The sequence below is a fragment of the Rhododendron vialii genome, chromosome 2a, assembly GCF_030253575.1.
Source record: "Rhododendron vialii isolate Sample 1 chromosome 2a, ASM3025357v1".
In the NCBI taxonomy this organism is placed as follows: Eukaryota; Viridiplantae; Streptophyta; class Magnoliopsida; order Ericales; family Ericaceae; genus Rhododendron; species Rhododendron vialii.
The window spans coordinates 34,200,890-34,218,503 of NC_080558.1; the positions used below are offsets into that span (position 1 = coordinate 34,200,890).

At 36.5% G+C, this 17,614-nt stretch overlaps 1 protein-coding gene across 2 annotated transcripts; it reads left to right on the forward strand.

The window, feature by feature from the left end:
• The first annotated feature begins 203 nt into the window (after positions 1-203).
• Positions 204-9,031, forward strand: LOC131312804 (vacuolar protein sorting-associated protein 2 homolog 2). Of its 2 annotated transcripts, XM_058340799.1 has the most exons (12): positions 204-341; positions 372-479; positions 1,539-1,583; positions 5,200-5,234; positions 5,311-5,361; positions 6,569-6,673; positions 6,813-6,884; positions 7,245-7,316; positions 7,588-7,668; positions 7,769-7,804; positions 7,921-7,979; positions 8,822-9,031. In XM_058340799.1, the coding sequence occupies exons 2-12, from the start codon at positions 446-448 to the stop codon at positions 8,880-8,882; spliced, it is 651 nt and encodes a 216-aa protein (XP_058196782.1). In that variant the 5' UTR covers positions 204-341; positions 372-445; the 3' UTR covers positions 8,883-9,031. The 2 variants fall into 2 exon arrangements, with proteins under 2 accessions (XP_058196782.1, XP_058196773.1); XM_058340790.1 differs by having other exon boundaries at positions 221-479.
• Positions 9,032-17,614: the final 8,583 nt, after the last annotated feature.

Below are 17,614 nucleotides of genomic sequence, written 5' to 3' on the forward strand. Positions count from 1 at the left end.
GGGAAATAATTTTGACACTTTATTTTGATAACTGCACTCTAATACTTGTCTTCTAGTGCTCATGCTATGTGTATTTTGAACACTAAAAATACAAACAATTTAGTATTAGACAGTGAAGTGTAAAAATCATTAAAACCATTAACTTCGGCCACAAAAAAAGTGCCAAATACCAGGCATCACAAAAGTCAAACTACTAATCAATTCTAGTCGTAAATTAAACATCCCAGATGGGCCTCTCAGTATAAATACAAGCAGCTGTAACGGCTACTTGAGTACTTACCGTTGGATACGCGGATCAGCAGAGCACGCTCCACTAGGCCATCGCCGCACTCCGACCACTTAAGAGTTAGAGAGAGACAGAGAGAGAGAGAGAGAGAGAGAGAGACAGTCATCTCGGATTTAGGGTTTCCGATTGCGATACGGAGCGTGGAAAGCCAGCAAAGCAATGAACATCTTCAAGAAGAAAACCTCACCCAAAGGTGAGTTAATTTCTTCTCTTTTTTTTTTCTTTTTATCAAATGAACTTGTACTCATCTAGGGTTTTTTTTTGAGGTTTACCGTTTTGGATCACTACATTGTCTATTTGTCTGTTAGATCCTAAATTTGGGTATTTTCTACTTAGTTTCACTAATTTTGAGGGTACTTTGCTTTGTTGATGTTAGCAGTTTTAAAAAAAAAGAAAAAAGAAATCGAACTTTTTGTTTTCCGTCTGGAGTCTGGACTGGTGTAATTCCAGGGTTTTGGGTGGCCAAGGAGGTCACGGGTTCAAGTCGCGCTAACGACGTCTTCTCGAACTTGGCCCTCCTGTGAAGCCGGCTGGGTTCCACTAGTCCTCTGTGGGGCAGTAGTTGCCATGGCTCTTTGGTCCCTTCCGGAGCCTGCCACGTCATGCCCGAGGGAGAGTTGCTATGCCGGGTCGCCCCCTCCTCCACCCTTTTTGATGATTCAAAAAAAAAAAAAAGAACTTGCACTAATCTAGGGTTTTTGATGTTTACCCTTTTGGATCTACATTGTCTGTTAGATCTTAAATTTGGGTCTTTTTTCTCCTTAGTTTCAGCAACTTTGAAAGCACTTCGCTTTGTTGATGGTAGCAGTTTTCTTTTAAAAAAAGAACTGTATTTATAGCGGATGGACTAGTGGGATTACATGAGAGCAAATTCGTGTCCATATAAGAAATAATTTTAAAAAACCTTGTAGCCCTCTAGGGTTTTTGATCTTATCCACTTGGGTCACTACCGCTTGGCTCCTAACTTTTGGCATTTTCTTTTGGCTCCTATAACCATATTTACACTGAATTTCTTGGATTTTGTTAAACCTAATTGTACTAGAATTTGAGGTTCGCTTAGACTGCCAAAACTTTCTCTACATTTTAAGTAGAAAAGTACAACAAGTATAAGTTAAACATGTTTTCTGGTAGAAAGTTTTTCAACTTAATGTTTTCCATTTTCATTATATTTGCAGTGAGGATTAATGTAATTACCCTAATTAGAATTTACGAGATTTAAACTGAGAGCATATTGGTGATGTTGTAATCACAGATGCACTCCGTACAAGCAAAAGAGAAATGTCAGTTGCCACCAGAGGTAAATTTGATTTCCCCCATGATGTTTTTGGATTGGATATGTGGCCTGTTTGGTTAGACAGAAACATTATTGCTAAATGAACATTATCGTAGATGCCAAACGCATAAGGCAGTTTTGCATTGCAACAAGAATTGTAGGAAATAAAATTTATTGAGGCAGTAGACAGTTGGAGGGGGTTAAAAATTCTGAAGCTATATATGTGCAGCTAATCTCTTGTGTTTCTGGAATTGTGGGAGTTGTAATGCTCTGGAAATATGATACATGATATAACATTGTATATGCCGAATCAGTAGATATATCGACAAGATGAGCTATACTAAAAGGATTTGGTATATTTGACTGTGAATCGTGTACTGGTTCTATTTCTGCCCATCTCTTCTCCTCTGATTCCAAAATAGTTGTGGTGATTGATTAATTATATGTGTCTTTAGAGTAAAACTTTGTCATCTGCTGTCTTGACAAGGGCATGGATTTGAGTACTCATTCTGTCCAATCCTAAGCCAATGTTTATATCCAATTTGGCTGCAGACAAGAAATTTATTTTTTTCCTGTTATTCTCTGGAAAAATATATCGTACTCATTCTCTCCGATCTTAAGCCAATGTTTATATCCAATTTGGCTTCAGACGAGAAATTAATTTTTTCCCGTTATTCTCAGGAAGAATATAGCTCCCCAACTGAAAGCCTAATCACGGTTTAAATGATCTGCCACATCAATGATCATTTGTCCAACCCTTCGTCTCTCTGCTATCTCACTCTTATCTCAGACTCCCCATGTCCTCTTTCACACGTCGACTTCCTCATCTCTCTACCTCTCATTCTCGTCTCACTTGCGTTCATAGATCTCCAGTACTTCAAATTTTTCTCCTCCATTTCAGAAACCTCTCTCCTCTTTCTGGTTAGGTTTCGTCGAAGAAAAATATATTTCTTGGGACTTTACCTGAATAATGGCATGAAGCTTTTCACCTACTGTGTCTATTTATGTTCTCATTCTACCCTCTCTCTCATATATTCGTGTTATGTTTCAGATAAGGTTTTGTGTGTGTTTTTCCCCCTAGATAGACACAGTTAAGGGTGGATATGTGCTTGAAGGAGTTGAACCTATACGTGATAAGCGAATCCAAGAAACATCATGCCCTTTTAACCTTTTGCTCTATATGCGTCAGTCATTCAGGAATACTTAGGCTGAGAGTGCGGGGTCCCACTTTCTCGCGTAATAGCAATCAGGAGTTGTTGAGTTAAGTTTCCATTCCCTGTATCATTGTTAAGTTTTCATTCCCCATATCATCATCATGCAATGTATTTCACGGCATTGTACTTCCTCCTGTATAAGGATTAGGTAGATTTCCTCCTCCGCTTTTTGTCACAAAAGGAACCAACTCAGGACCAAATTGATTTTTTTTTTTTAAGACTTTTATTTACAAAAAAAAACACAAGATATCTACATTGAAACTCAATACACAACCCAAAAGTTACCAGCTTCATTTCTCAATTGAGTCACGTAGGACTACTCAAGAAAACAAGTCAAGCCTGAGAGAATAGGCAACAATGCAATCCAACAGGTTTTGACCACATTCGGCTATGCACCCATGATTTCTTTGGGGGTTTTCTGTCCGAGATATGCAATTCATTCTAACATATTCAATGGAAAATCACCCTACCAATGCAGTTTTTTCCTTAGCCTTACCGCCTATAGTCAGTTGCGCAGCTTGCAGCCTAAATTTCAGTCAAACAACTAGTTGTACCAACAACAAAGCTGCAACCAAAGTAATCAAATGCTTAGAACACGACAAGTCTCAACATCAAAGCCAAGCTGTACATCATAGTTCGTATGAGTATGAATTTCACGAGGACTTTTCTCTTATAGATGTATTGTTCATGGTTAAACCTTGTCGTGGCCCTCGTGGGTATACATTCAGGTTTGCAAAGACAGGTCCTAGAGGGCTGCATTTTCCACGAACTAGGGTTGCTACCTTGTCATGTGGTATATTTAGGTTTGCAACTGCCAGGTTGGGCCACAGCTCAAAGCCGAAGCTTCTCACTTAGCCAAGCCTGTTAAATTAATGAGCTCAGCAACCGAGGAAAAAATTCACCTTGTAAATCCCAAGTTGAAAGAATAACTAAAGTGAAAGCACTACCACTGTGCCACCAGTATTTTTGAAGATTGAGTGCCAAGATAAAAAAAAAATAGCAGAGTTCAGTAAAATTAGGTCCTTTATAGAAAACAACATAGAAGCCAATAGAGAGCTTCATTTGAAAATGTTTGAAACTTCCAGTCCCATTGAGCAGAGACAATTTCTTTAGGGTTGGCACAGAATAATGTGACTTAATGGAATTTCTGGCATGGAGATATATGATGTAATTACAAAGATTGCTCAGATTGTAATTGCAATTACTGCTTTTGCTGGACCCCTATTTCTCATCTAATAGTCAGTGTTCTAAATGGCGCTCGGCGCTAGTCGGGCGGCGACCCACCGCCAAGCGCCTAGCCCACCTAGGTGCCGCTGAGCAATTTGGCAGGTTTTTCCTTCTTTTTTTAATATAAAAAGAGGTTCTGACGGGTTATCCAAACATTCGGCCCTCCACAATCTCCTCTGAATCCAACTCATCCCAAACCACACAGTCATGGCAGATGTGTTCGTGTGCATGAGAGAGAGAGAGAGAGAGAGAGAGACAAGAGATAGACGGGCAACGACGATCGATTTCTCCTTGTCCTCGACTTGCAACTGGGTAACAGGTTATTAGGCCGAAGACTTGACTTCTATTTAATAAAAATTACACCAAAGGCCCTTTATTATCTTAACACAACACTGAGGCCCCAGCCGCCTAGCTCTGACTAGCCGGCCACCCAAATCCGCTAAATGCTGCCTAGTCTCCCTGGCTGCCGATTGAACCGCTGAGGGCTATAATCGCGGTGGCAGGCCACCGCCGAGTGACTAGGCAGCTGCCGAGGCTGCCATTAGGACACTGCTAATAAATCTAGATATACAGACTCTTATGACTGTTAAATTTATTGAGGTGTTTATGATTGCTCTCAGTGTTGTTTGGTTCCATGGAATACCTCCATACATCCGTGGAATACCCCCATACATATATAGAATGTGTACTTTTGTGTATATGAAAGTACAATGTGGGCTCAAGTTGGCTCGAATTATCACTGTTGCCCACTAACCCTTCAATCTTTCGTCAAAGTGTGATTTCCATCTGGTACTCAACTTTAGCATTTGAGTGAAAGACACCAAGGGAAGAGAAGACTATATGTGAGCCCAGGACCCACAGTTTGGTTTCCAACTTAGTTTCTTCCTTCAATACAAGTCAGTTTTTCTATTATGTATCTTACTACGAGGGTTAGCAAGTGCCCCTAACTGACTAGGCTACAAATGTTCTCCAATAAAAACAGGGGGCATTCAGTTTTTGGTTATGGTTCTGGCCGCCCAGACTTCCACTTGAAGTGATTACCGTATGAGTTACAAGAATCTTTCTGACTATCATATGATTCCACTGATAGAATTCAACATATTGGTCGTTATATTGTGATTGTCCAGAAATAGAAAGAAAAATAATCCATATGATAGTGTGTGGATATCACTTGTATAACATTTGTGTGCCCATTGCAGGCATTGAGCGAGAGATTGCATCGCTACAGATGGAGGTATGCTACTATGAGCAAGCTAATTGTATGAATTGAACTTTGTCTGTGATCTTAATGTATTTACCTGGGATTTCAGGAGAAGAAATTAGTTGCAGAGATTAAGAAAACAGCTAAAACTGGAAATGAGGCAAGTCTAAGTTCATTTCTGATGTTATTTTAGCACACCATATTGGATGTAAATTGTTACCCATTGATGACATAAACTGCATGATAAGGTGGCATGATGATTTGTTTGTTGGGTTTGGAAAACCGAACGGTTATTTTTTTAATGATGCCTAGTGTTCAATGGTAATATTTGTGTTGGGCATGTGTTGCTTTGAGGCATCCAGGTATTATAGTACAAGGGTGCTCAAGTTTACCTACACCAATGGAGTTAGTTGTAATTCAATGACATAGATGATATTCTGAAATGGCTGAGGAACATTATAATTAGAAAACTTGTGCCTTTCTTTTCCTTACAAGTTGGACTGACTTGTCAGTTGTCACAACTCACAAGTTTGCCCCAAGGTTACAATCATGAGGCAAGTAAGAGCTGTACAACCACCCGCACAAGTTCTACACCTTAAATGTACGGCTTTAATTTGCAAGCAGATATAGGTTTTGCGAATTCCATAAAATGGCTAGTATAACTTGTAAGTTGTGACCACGTTGTGCTTAGCAAGATTTTATTACCTTATCAATGTTTAAGGGAAATTGGAATATGCATGCTACTTTTGTCCTCTCACACCCTTCCGTGAGGGGATAATAGACAAAAAAGGGAGTATGAGAGTGAGAGGCTAGAACTGGAGTAAGAAAAGAATAGAGGACTGATTTCCTACTTTAATGCGTAAAAGTTTCATAACTGTTGATATAGGAAGTATTAATCTCAAGCTTTCCTATGGTTAAGAGACTTAGGTTGCGTGATTTCTTCAAAGGTCATAGTCTTGGAGCATGCCTCTCCAAACTTCAAATTGTGGATTTTATAATAATTGTGGCATAAATTTAGCTTGCTTTATATAGATCAGTGATTAAGTTGCGGTAATCAGTTTGAGAAAATGATGTGGTAAATGTGAAGGACTTTGAAGTTCATTTTTCCTTCTGAGAGCTATAAAGAATCATTATGATGCTCCTTCTAAGTGAATTGTTCATTGGTTGGAAACAAATCTCCATGCGGTTGAACTTTGGATTTTTGGAGTACTTGTGTATTTATGAAATGGCTCAAATTATGAACAAATAAAATGCAGTCATTGCCTTGTAACCGTCAGTTTGTCACTATTCTTTGCATCTTGTAGTTTTTATCCAGATTAGTATTTCATCTTTAATTTTGATTTCTATTACCTTTACGTTATCCTCAGGCTGCTACCAGAATCTTAGCTCGTCAACTAGTTCGACTTCGGCAGCAAATTACAAATTTACAGGGGAGTCGTGCCCAAATCAGAGGTGTCGCGACTCATACGCAGGTAATTTCAATACGAGCAAAACCATGGGTAACCCTTTGGTTTAATAAATTTATTTCCTTCTGTTATGGACGGCTTTAACAAGGGGGAAATGCCGGAACTGTTTGCCTAGATTTTCATCCCTCTTTTGTTACTTTAACAGGCGTTGTATGCCAGCACTTCTATTTCTACTGGGATGAAAGGTGCAACTACAGCAATGGTTGCTATGAACAAGGTACGTGGTTGAAGGGTGCAAGAAATGATCCAACATCCTTCACAAGTTCTGTACCTCATGAAAATTATTCTGATGAATAGCCTTCCCATCCTGCAGAGGTGTATCGTAAAAAATAAGAAAATGTTTTTCCTTGGTTAAGTGAATCACCTTTATTGGCTTTTTTTGCCACGTGTTTCATAGTTGAACTATTTAATTGTAATCTTGGAGGCCACCAATCTTGCTATGGTGTCGAAATCATGACACGTGTCTTACTTCAAAAGATTTCCCTGCTTTATATGGTGGACGGGGACCTAAGTAGTTGATTGTTCCTAGCTTGTTAATTTGCTTTTGTTCCCTTATTTTCTTTTTTCCCCATTTCAGCAAATGGCCCCTGCAAAACAAGCGAAAGTAATTAGAGAATTCCAGAAGCAATCAGCACAAATGGACATGACGGTATGTTTCCAACTACGTAAATTTGCTTCATTCAATCTCTTAGTTCATCTTCCTTTGATTAGCTAGGTTAAATTAGGTTCAATCTAAAATTTGGGTGTTCTGTCTCAGTCGCCATGGCCGGTTGTAAAATATTGGAAGTAGTTTCTGGTCCTTGACTGGTTTTATTTGCAGATTTAAAACAATTTTTTCCCCTAAATGGTGCTCTTTATGTCTGGCTGTTGAACGGTCAGTATCCTTGCAAAAAATATCTAAAGATGAATTCTCTATATAGATTGAGATGATGTCAGAATCAATTGATGAAACTTTGGACAAAGATGAGGCTGAAGAGGAAACAGAGGAGCTCACCAACCAGGTGCAATATCATTCAATCAGCCTTTTCAGTGGTAGCTTTCTGTTATGGCTGTATGCCAAATCTTTGCTCATGATCTCTATTTTGCATTGTCCATTCATAGGTCCTTGATGAGATTGGTGTGGATATTGCATCACAGGTTAGTTTCACTGAGATTCGTCATTTGACTGGATTTTCCGGCTTTAGGGTTTGCATTATTTCCAATCTTTCAGCAATTCAAATTAATTTCTGACCCGACTCATGCTTTTGTATCAGTTATCATCGGCACCAAAAGGCCGGATTGCATCAAAGAAAGTTGAAGCAGTTGTTCCTAGGTATGTGCTACTTGACTTTGAAGCAATAATCTATGCTGAACAGACATGTATGGGACATAAAAAACTGGGAGCAATTTATGCAGTTCTCCTGCTGGTGAATTATGCTTTCTATTTAGCCTTGTTCAGAAATGTTTGCGGTTACCTTCTTTTACTATTCTTTTGCTTGCTTACGAAAGATCTAGGCGAAGCTTTGAACATTCCGTTGCGTGCTCACTGCAAGAAACAGCAGATGTTCAAAGCTTCTTCTTAGAAACTTTATTAGTACATTTTTAACCTCGTGATATAAGCCCCAAAATACTGAGGAGTGCAAATGGTTGATGAGACTATTTTTTGGCACAATGACCCACTGTCCCACTCTGTCATCTCTCCACCCACATGGTTTGTGACTGTTGATCTGCAAGAGAGAATGCATTCCCTTTGCCCATCATTGTGTACTGCATATTAGCTAGCATGCCTTGATGCAAGTCTGCTCCTTTGTGGCGTAGTTGTCACAGGCTTGAAACACGGAAACCACCTCCCCTCCATGTGTAGGATCTGTAGTCTGTACCTTGCTGTACATTGTTTGGTCCATTTCGTAGCTGCTTAAGCATAGCTTGTGGGACAATTAGGGATTCTCTCCCCCATTTCGTATCAGACCATTAGATGGTTCAAGGAGGTTTTTGGGTTCAAGTCTTGTTATCATTACAAAAGTTCAAAACAATTACTTAAAGATCAGTCTTCTTGCATTTTTAGCTACAAAAATATTTTAGTTTCGAAAGGAAACTGGATCAATTAGATCATATCCAACTTATTTTCTATTGGTAGGAGTGCCTTATGCTTCTAAACTTGTTGTTTTGATGCAGCCCGCAGTCTGCTGATGTTGACGATCTCGAAAAGAGGCTGGCCTCTCTTCGACGAATCTGATGGGGGGTATATCGGATTCAGCAGCCGTCAAAACTCCTCATCTTCTTCGATGCCCTTTTTCTTGTATAATCTCTTTACTGCAAAACAATCCGTGTGCATGATGACTGGTATAAGCAAAATATATATACTAGGTTGTTAATCTTGGTTCATTTGGAGAATTTATGTATTTTCCATTGTGGGTTCACGACGGGAATCCATCCCTCGTAAATAGTAAACAGCTGGTTAATAAGGGAAGGTTATTCAGAAACTCTTGTGAACACAATAGCAGAAAATGATATCAAATCTGGCAAAAATAATCTAGGTGCTCCCAATTTGCCTAATGAAAACGTACTCTTTCAAGTTTTGCCCTGTCCAATATTATAGAATTTTAGAAACTGAAGAATCGATGCATGATTTTTTTATTGTTTATCAATTCAAAACATCTCAATTAATTTTAAAATTAGCGCAAAAAAAAAAAAATCACCGGAGCTTATTATTTTTATTACAAAATAGTAGTACTGTAGTAGATTTTAATTGAAGGACAAAACATAAGGGATAGGAGAGAGTATGTCCCCATTACCATATGAGCAACATATTGTTAATTAAGCAACGAGAAAATAACACACCACCGCTTGACACAATGACATTGACACACCAAAATGTCACCTCACCTCCCTTAGGGTAATTGGTCTGGAGCAAGCCAAAAAGGTTCCAACAGGTTACTTTTTTGAGACTCCAGTGAAATGACTAAAGAAAACAGCATATGATGATCTTCCAATTCCAACAACCCAAACTGTAAAAACTGAATCAAACAGTTATGCTTAACCTCACTCGAGGTGTATGTATTTGCAGCTTTTCCATAAATTGGTAAGGGTTCGTCTAACGCATTTGCAGGAGGTGAGGAGTTAATTTAATTATCCGGTATTCTTCTTTTTGCTCCTAAACTCTTATGCTCTTCTGAATCAGAGTGTTTACGCTAGTGATTAATTTATGTAGAATAATTTTTTGGTTGTCTTTATTCAATTTTTTAATTTTTTTTTTGCGTTTGTTAGTTTTACGGCAAACTTTTATGCGATATAAGTTTGTCTCGATGAGAGGAATTGAAAAAGTAAAAAATTATGACTTTTACACAAGTATTTTGGGAAATATCCAAAGAAAAGCTTAAAAAGTCAGTTTTTGAACTATATCGACAGTGAGTGGTGTACACTCTATGGTTTTACATTTTGTTGATATGGATAAAACAGAGTACGTGAAGACCAAATTGAGACACTTTTTTTTGGCAAAACAAACTGAATGAGACCATGTATCATCATATCTTACATGTACAATGGGAATTTTTTTTTTTAAATACCTCCAAACTTTAACTCAATGTCTAATAGACCCCCGAACTTTAAATACTTCAACTTTACACCTAAAATTTTCTTTCATTATTCGAATAGACCTTTACCGTTTAAATCCATCAAATTGATAATGAAAATTGCTAGCAGGGTTTGTCACCCTAGCTAGTCATTCTCGAAATAAATTTTTCCTGTCTAATTTTTCAATTCTTCTCAATTCTTTTAATAATGATTGGTAGGAATTAGTTAAAAAATTATAATAGTTGGGCCACGGTTGTCTGGACACATTGACTGAGTTGGCTCACTGAGTTACTCTATAAATACCGCTTGAGCGTCTTGTGATTCACCGAGCGATCACACTAATTTTCTTAACTCTCTATCTACACCTCCTCGACACCTCCAACTGAGCTAATATTTAACGGGTCACTTATCGTTAAGATTTAGAGAATATATTAATTCGTGACTTAAGATTTATAAAAGTAGAGTATTTTCCGATGTATCTGTCAATTTTTATAAAACTTTACAGATATCGCCATAACCTTTTAAACAACATCGCGGTACTGGAATAAGGCACTAGTCACCATGAGGCGAAAAGAATAATCCGGAAAGAATCGGATTAAATTCCCTAGATTTTGTGAATTTTATTGGATTCACTAAGATTTGATATAGATACACTTGGATTTTATTAGATTCTCTAAGATTTGATATAGATTATGTTTAGATTTTCTTAGATAATATAATATTATGCTAGATATTAAAAGATATGGAAAGATTGTATTAGATCATTCTAGATCTTGTTATATACTAGTATAAATAGGCCTCCCCTCCCTTCCCCTCTACACATACACCACACCTACACACACTCTACACACATGGCACTTAGCTAAAGGATATGAAGGAAGGAAAAAAAAAGAGAAAGAGAGAGAGAGAGAGGGAGAGAGAAAGAAAGAAAAAAATAGAGGAAAGAAAGGAAAATAGGAGAGGAAGGGAAAAAGAATTAAAACGAGAGGGACCATTATACCTCTCTAGATTTTGCAGTAAATTTTGGATGCAAAAAGGTGAGTTACGAATATACTCTGGCTACATATTGTTTTTCTAAAACTTGTTTTGTGATTGTTTTATTAAATCTTATGTTGAATAAAAAATAAATTATATAAGTATAATTGTGAAAAGAAAAAGATTTTTATAAAAATACATGGGATTGATTTTCTTAAAAGGAAGTTTAATGGATATTGGTGTAACATTTGGGCGAAGAGCTCTGATGAGCTATGTTTGAATTGACGCCTATGGATTGTGGAAAGGATACGGCCGGGTATCCATTGGATTGATATCAATTCCATTGTTTTGCTGGGGTCGCTCCCCGGGCTATCGGATTACCGCCCAAGATGATGGTCAAGATGATAATATGATGATTACGATGATGATTGATATATCTCTCTTTGTCTCATTTGTGGTGATTGAAACTTACACAAGATTGTTCTCTCTCTTATGATTTTGCAAGCTGATGGATTATTATGCTATGTTTTTATCCTACTTAATCCCATGTTTATTATGTGGCCTTAGTATATCGTAACTTACTGGATTGGTTTTGTGTTTCATAAAACCTTTTCAGGAAATTGGGGTTAAAGAAGGTTTATCAGTGCAAGTGAAAGATATCAGTTGTCATGGCTAAATAAGGAAATAACGTGCTAGTGAGCGGCGCTCTATGTGCGAGCCACAATTATGTAATTTTAAAGTTGTAATCGGTGAGCACGCTAGACAGCTCTGAATATAATATTTTATTTTTAATTTACGGTCCTGGGAGTTTTGAATAAAAAGAATAATGATAAATTTTTTTGTTGTTGTGTGATATCTAGGCCTGGGGTGATTTTTAAATCACTGGCCATGTCACTAATTTCTACCCATCGGATTTGGGTCATGACAAAGTTGGTATCAGAGCCCAGGTCGTAAAACGTTTTTCTATAAAAAACTCAGAGCTATAGGAACACACACAGGATTGATGCACTGGACTTGAAGTGTGCCTGGGTGGTAGTAGACTGGATTGGACTGACTTAATTGCTTAGATTTAAAATATACTAGTATAATTAAAAGGAGGTGAGAAAAAGAAAAGTATAATGGCAAAACCGAAAATAAAGTTATATTGCATTCTCTGATTTATGAATAGAAGAGGAGATAGTTAGGGCAGTAAATGAGAAGGGTGTATATCGGTTATGTCTAGAGATGCTTAATATTTCTAGTATTAAGTCATTTCCATGTTGAAGTTCGGTAATTCTTTTTTTCAATTGTTATGTCATTTGTCCTCATCATGACTCTTCGATTGAATCCCTTCACTTTGATCATCGTACAAGCCACACTTGAATCATCATTGGGCGGCTGATCTTGGATGTTATTTTGAAAATGCGTTCGGCCGGCACAATTTCAAGATCTATATCTAGATTAGCCCCACATCTAAGTTTCAATGATTTCCTGACTGATCTTGATGAACACTCTATATCTCTAGTATCATGACGGCATAGTTCTATTTGTTTATCCTATTTCGAACTTTGGTCAAATGTCTGGTGTCCTTTCCAAAAATATCCTAGCGTTATTCTCTTGTATTATTCTCAATAGCTAGAATGAGGCAAATAGAGACAAACCTCATGACTCTAGCGGACGATCGAACCAAACCACCAAATTGATCTATGAATTTTACGAACGTTTGGACTTGAAAATTTGTAGAACCTTTGGATCATATTTCTATAGTAGGGCTACTAACCTAGTTACAAATAGGAATAATGTATTAATAATGCGGAGGTTAGTTACTAGTGATTTTTTTTTCAAAAAAAAAGAAGTTTAGAATACCATATTGTTTGGATGCAAAAATTGAAGCTTGTACCCGTTTCATTTATTTGTGCTACTTATTTTTTTAGTTCTTTCCTATAATTTAGAGTATAGGTAGTACGATAATTGGTGAAAAAGGGCGCAATTGGTAATTCAGAGGGTTAACGTTATGGAGAACTATTTGTTGGTATGGAGACATTCATTTTTGGAGGTATTGCATAAATTGGGGTTTCGTAGTTGGTATAGTATTGGTGTTCACCTGGTAGTTGGAAAAAAAAAAATAGAAAAGGAAGGGTGTTTGTGCTAGACATTTATTTTGAGGCTTTGTAGATATGTAGGGTGTTAGAGAATGGGGTACAACGAGATAATGAAGTTTGTCTTAGTAGGTTTGTTATTATAGGTGGTCAAGGTAATTAATATATAGGAGATGAGAATAACTAGTGGGCACTATATGAAAAAAAAAATGTTGATGGAACATTTGGGTTTTAGATATTTCGGATGGATGGCTTGATAAAGTGGTATGCCTATTGAGTTTTTAGCGATATGGAGTGTATGAGCAGTTGGAGTTATTTTGTAGTGATTGGGTTTATGATATAGGGTATATATGTTGGAAATTTCTTTTGGGTATGTGTTGATGTTTAATAAGAAAATTTTAATACTGGTTAGTTAATTGGGGCTAGTGCGAAGACGATATCTTTGAGGTTATTGACTTTTTTTTAGTGACCCTTGATGCCTTAAGTTTTTGGGCTTTGAAGTTGCTGAAAGAAGTAATTAGACATGGAACTATTTTTATTATGAGTGTTATAGGTGTTCTTTTTGCTATTGGAAATTGAGGATTGTGTTATGCTATATTTATGGACCAGGCATTTGGGTTGAAGAATTACTTATTGTTTTGGAAGTGTTGTAGGCTATTGTATAGTATAAAGGTGTTATACGTGACCAAGAAATTAAATTGGGGATAAGTTTATTTGGGTGACGGTCAAAGAAACAACAAAGTATACATAAGAAAGTAGGGGTCGAAGATGTGAGAGTATTGTTGGTGTGATTGATGGGTGTCATTGGAGGAGCCCTTAAACTTGGAGTCTGAGTATAAAAGATTATGTGAGTTTTGAGTTAGAGTTGCCTAAATAATAGTAGGATAACAGTTTCATGTATTGGCCAATGATTTTCCATGGACGTGTAAGAATTTGTTTTGGAGAGGTCAACTTCTGATGATTAGGAAATTTGTTTTGCTTAGGAACACTGTATTTTACGAATTGCGATGGAGGAACTAAGGGGTATTGGAATATTTAGAGGCGCATGTTTTGTAAAGGAGCACTAAGGTTATGAGAATTCTAATCTTGATTCACGAGACATTTTGAGAGGCAAAGTTATAGAGTGCTCAAGAACATTATCTTTACATATGGACATTTGATTCCTTGTATTCAATAGGCATTTGCATATTTTCATAATCAAGTAAATTGAGGAACAAAGGGTCTTGGGGTTACTCGTCACAACTACCGTAATTCTAGATGAGAAGCGCTAATGAGCAATGAGGAACTCAATGAAAAAGATTATTTGTTTTTGAGGTGTTGAAATTTTGGGTTGTTAACATTCACTTTTCAGCATATCAAGATTATTTAGATGTCGTTACTGAGAAACTTGAGATATAAGGATTGAGGAAACTGAAATTGGACAAGAAGGTTTTGTAGTGTGAAACCCTGATCGAGTTTTAAATGAAGTAATTCTACTTCGTTATGGTTTTGCTAGTAAATTGTTAGTTGGTTATTAGAGGCGTGGTGTGAATTGACGGATAACAAAACTTAGTACAAGATTTTTATTAGATGGAGAGTTGTACAATAGGAGGAAGTTAATGCATGGCAAGATAGTGTAAAAGCTATACTTCTTTGAGTGGACCATGGTGTGGAATGTTTATCATGCCTTTATAGCTCTATTTATGCCAGAAGGAAACAGTGAGGAACGGTGTGTCTTGCAAAAAAAAAAAAAAGAGGGAAAATTCTTCTATAGGTGGCATTATGGTGGTGCATGGGTGCACATGCGGATGAAAGAAATGAAAGGTTTTGCTCTAGGTGACAACTACAGAAGTAAATGGTATTGGTGAAATTTGGTTATATAGTTCTAGGTGGAAATTCAAATTGATATATGCATACAAGTTAAAATTCTCTATGGATTCAATTTTTAGTCAAAGGGAGTTTAATCCTGAAGGAAAAAGAAATAGGAGTATTCTTCACGTCTATTGTTGGATAGGGGCTATTGCAAAGTAATTCCTTTGATAACGAAGTTTGTTGTGTACATGTGCGGAGAAGACGGAAATATGACGATGCACACCGAATTCAAGTTCACAAGTTATGGAATTTTGACATATTGTGGTGGCAAGACCTACTTATTCTATGGTCACTGTCGTTATTTTGAGGTTTAGGATAGAGTTATTGGCAGATGAAACAAAAGAGCTCAAAGGATAATATTTATCTAGTCAAATTGTTTTTTCAAATGTATTTTGAGAATTTTGAGACGCTGGTATATTATTTAAGGTTATTGGTCTGGGGGGAGTTAAGCATTGAATTTAGAAAATTTAAGAAGTATATATGGAGGATTATTATATTGGGTAAGTTGGCATGGAGTTGGTAATTTTTGTTAAGCAGAGGAGATTACTAGCCACTACAGCCCTTAGAGTAGTAAACTATTGACTTCGATTTTTTTTAAAGGTTATGAAGCTAGTAAGGATCTCATGATTTAGTAGCAATGCTCTATTAAAGGTCATATATATATATATATATATATATATATATATATATATATATATAATAAAAAATCATTTTTAAAGATTATAGTCAAGTTTGGAGGACCAAACTTCTTAAAGTAGGGGATGATGTGATAACCCAATTTAAACCTCTAATATTAAAACACGATACTCCAAAATTTTTCTTGCAATTTTGTCACCCTAGCTAGCCATTCTCGAAATAAATTTTTCCTGTCTAATTTTTCGATTATTCTCAATTCTTTTAATAATGATTGGTAGGAATTAGTTAAAAAATTATAATAGTTGGGCCACGGTTGTCTGGACACATTGACTTAGTTGGCTCACTGAGTTACTCTATAAATACCGCTTGAGCGTCTTGTGATTCACCGAGCAATCACACTGATTTTCTTAACTCTCTATTTACACCTCCCCGACACCTCCAACTGAGCTAACATTTAATAGGTCACTTACCGTTAAGATTTAGAGAATATATTAATTCGTGACTTAAGATTTATAAAAGTAGAGTATTTTCCAATGTATCTATCAATTTTTATAAAATTTTACAGATATCGCCATAACCTTTTAAACAACATCGCGGTACTGGAATAAGACACTAGTCACCATGAGGCGAAAAGAATAATCTGGAAAGAATTGGATTAAATTCCCTAGATTTTGTGGATTTTATTGGATTCACTAAGATTTGATATAGATACACTTGGATTTTATTAGATTCTCTAAGATTTGATATAGATTATGTTTAGATTTTCTTAGATAATATAAGATTATGCTAGATATTAAAAGATATGGAAAGAATGTATTAGATCATTCTAGATCTTGTTATATACTAGTATAAATAGGCCTCTCCTCCCTTCCCCTCTACACATACAGCACACCTACACACACGGCACTTAGCTAAAGGAAATGAAGGACGGAAAAAAAAAAAAGAGAGAAAGAGAGAGAAAGGGAGAGAGAAAGAAAGAAAAGAAGAGAGGTAAGAATGGAAAATAGGAGAGGACGGTAAAAAGAATTAAAACGAGAGGGACCATTATACCTCGCTAGATTTTGCGGTAAATTTCGAATGCCGAAAGGTGAGTTACGAATATACTCTGGCTACATATTGTTTTTCTAAAACTTGTTTTGTTATTGTTTTATTAAATCTTATGTTGAATAAAAAATAAATTATATAAGTATAATTGTAAAAATAAAAAGATCTTTATAAAAATACATGGGATTGATTTTCTTAAAAGGAAGTTTAATGGATATTGGTGTAACATCTGGGCGAAGAGCTCTGATGAGCTATGTTTGAATTGGCGCCTATGGATTGTGGAAAGGATACGGCTGGGTATCCATTGGATTGATATCAATTCCATTGTTTTGCTGGGGTCGCTTCCCGAGCTACCGGATTACCGCCCAAGATGATGGTCAATATGATAATATGATGATTACGATGATGATTGATATATCTCTCTTTGTCTCATTTGTGGTGATTGAAACTTAAACAAGATTGTTTTCTATCTTATGATTTTGCAAGCTGATGGATTATTATGCTATGTTTTTATCCTACTTAATCCCATTATTATATGACCTTAGTATATCGTAACTTACTGGATTGGTTTTGTGTTTCATAAAACCTTTTCAGGAAATTGGGGTTAAAGAAGGTCTATCAGTGCGAGTGAAAGATATCAGTTGTCATGGCTAAATAAGGAAATAACGTGTTAGTGAGTAGCGCTCTGTGTGTGAGCCACAATTATGAAATTTTAAAGTTGTAATAGGTGAGCATGCTAGACAACTATGAATATAATATTTTATTTTTAATTTACGGTCCTGGGAGTTTTGAATAAAAAGAATAATGATAA

Excerpts from the sequence above, each read along its gene's own strand:
- LOC131312804 (XM_058340799.1), top strand. The coding sequence starts at position 446 with ATGAACATCTTCAAGAAGAAAACCTCACCCAAAG. Across the intron at positions 480-1,538 it reads GAAGAAAACCTCACCCAAAG|ATGCACTCCGTACAAGCAAA; the intron begins GTGAGTTAATTT and ends TTGTAATCACAG. Across the intron at positions 7,980-8,821 it reads GTTGAAGCAGTTGTTCCTAG|CCCGCAGTCTGCTGATGTTG; the intron begins GTATGTGCTACT and ends GTTTTGATGCAG.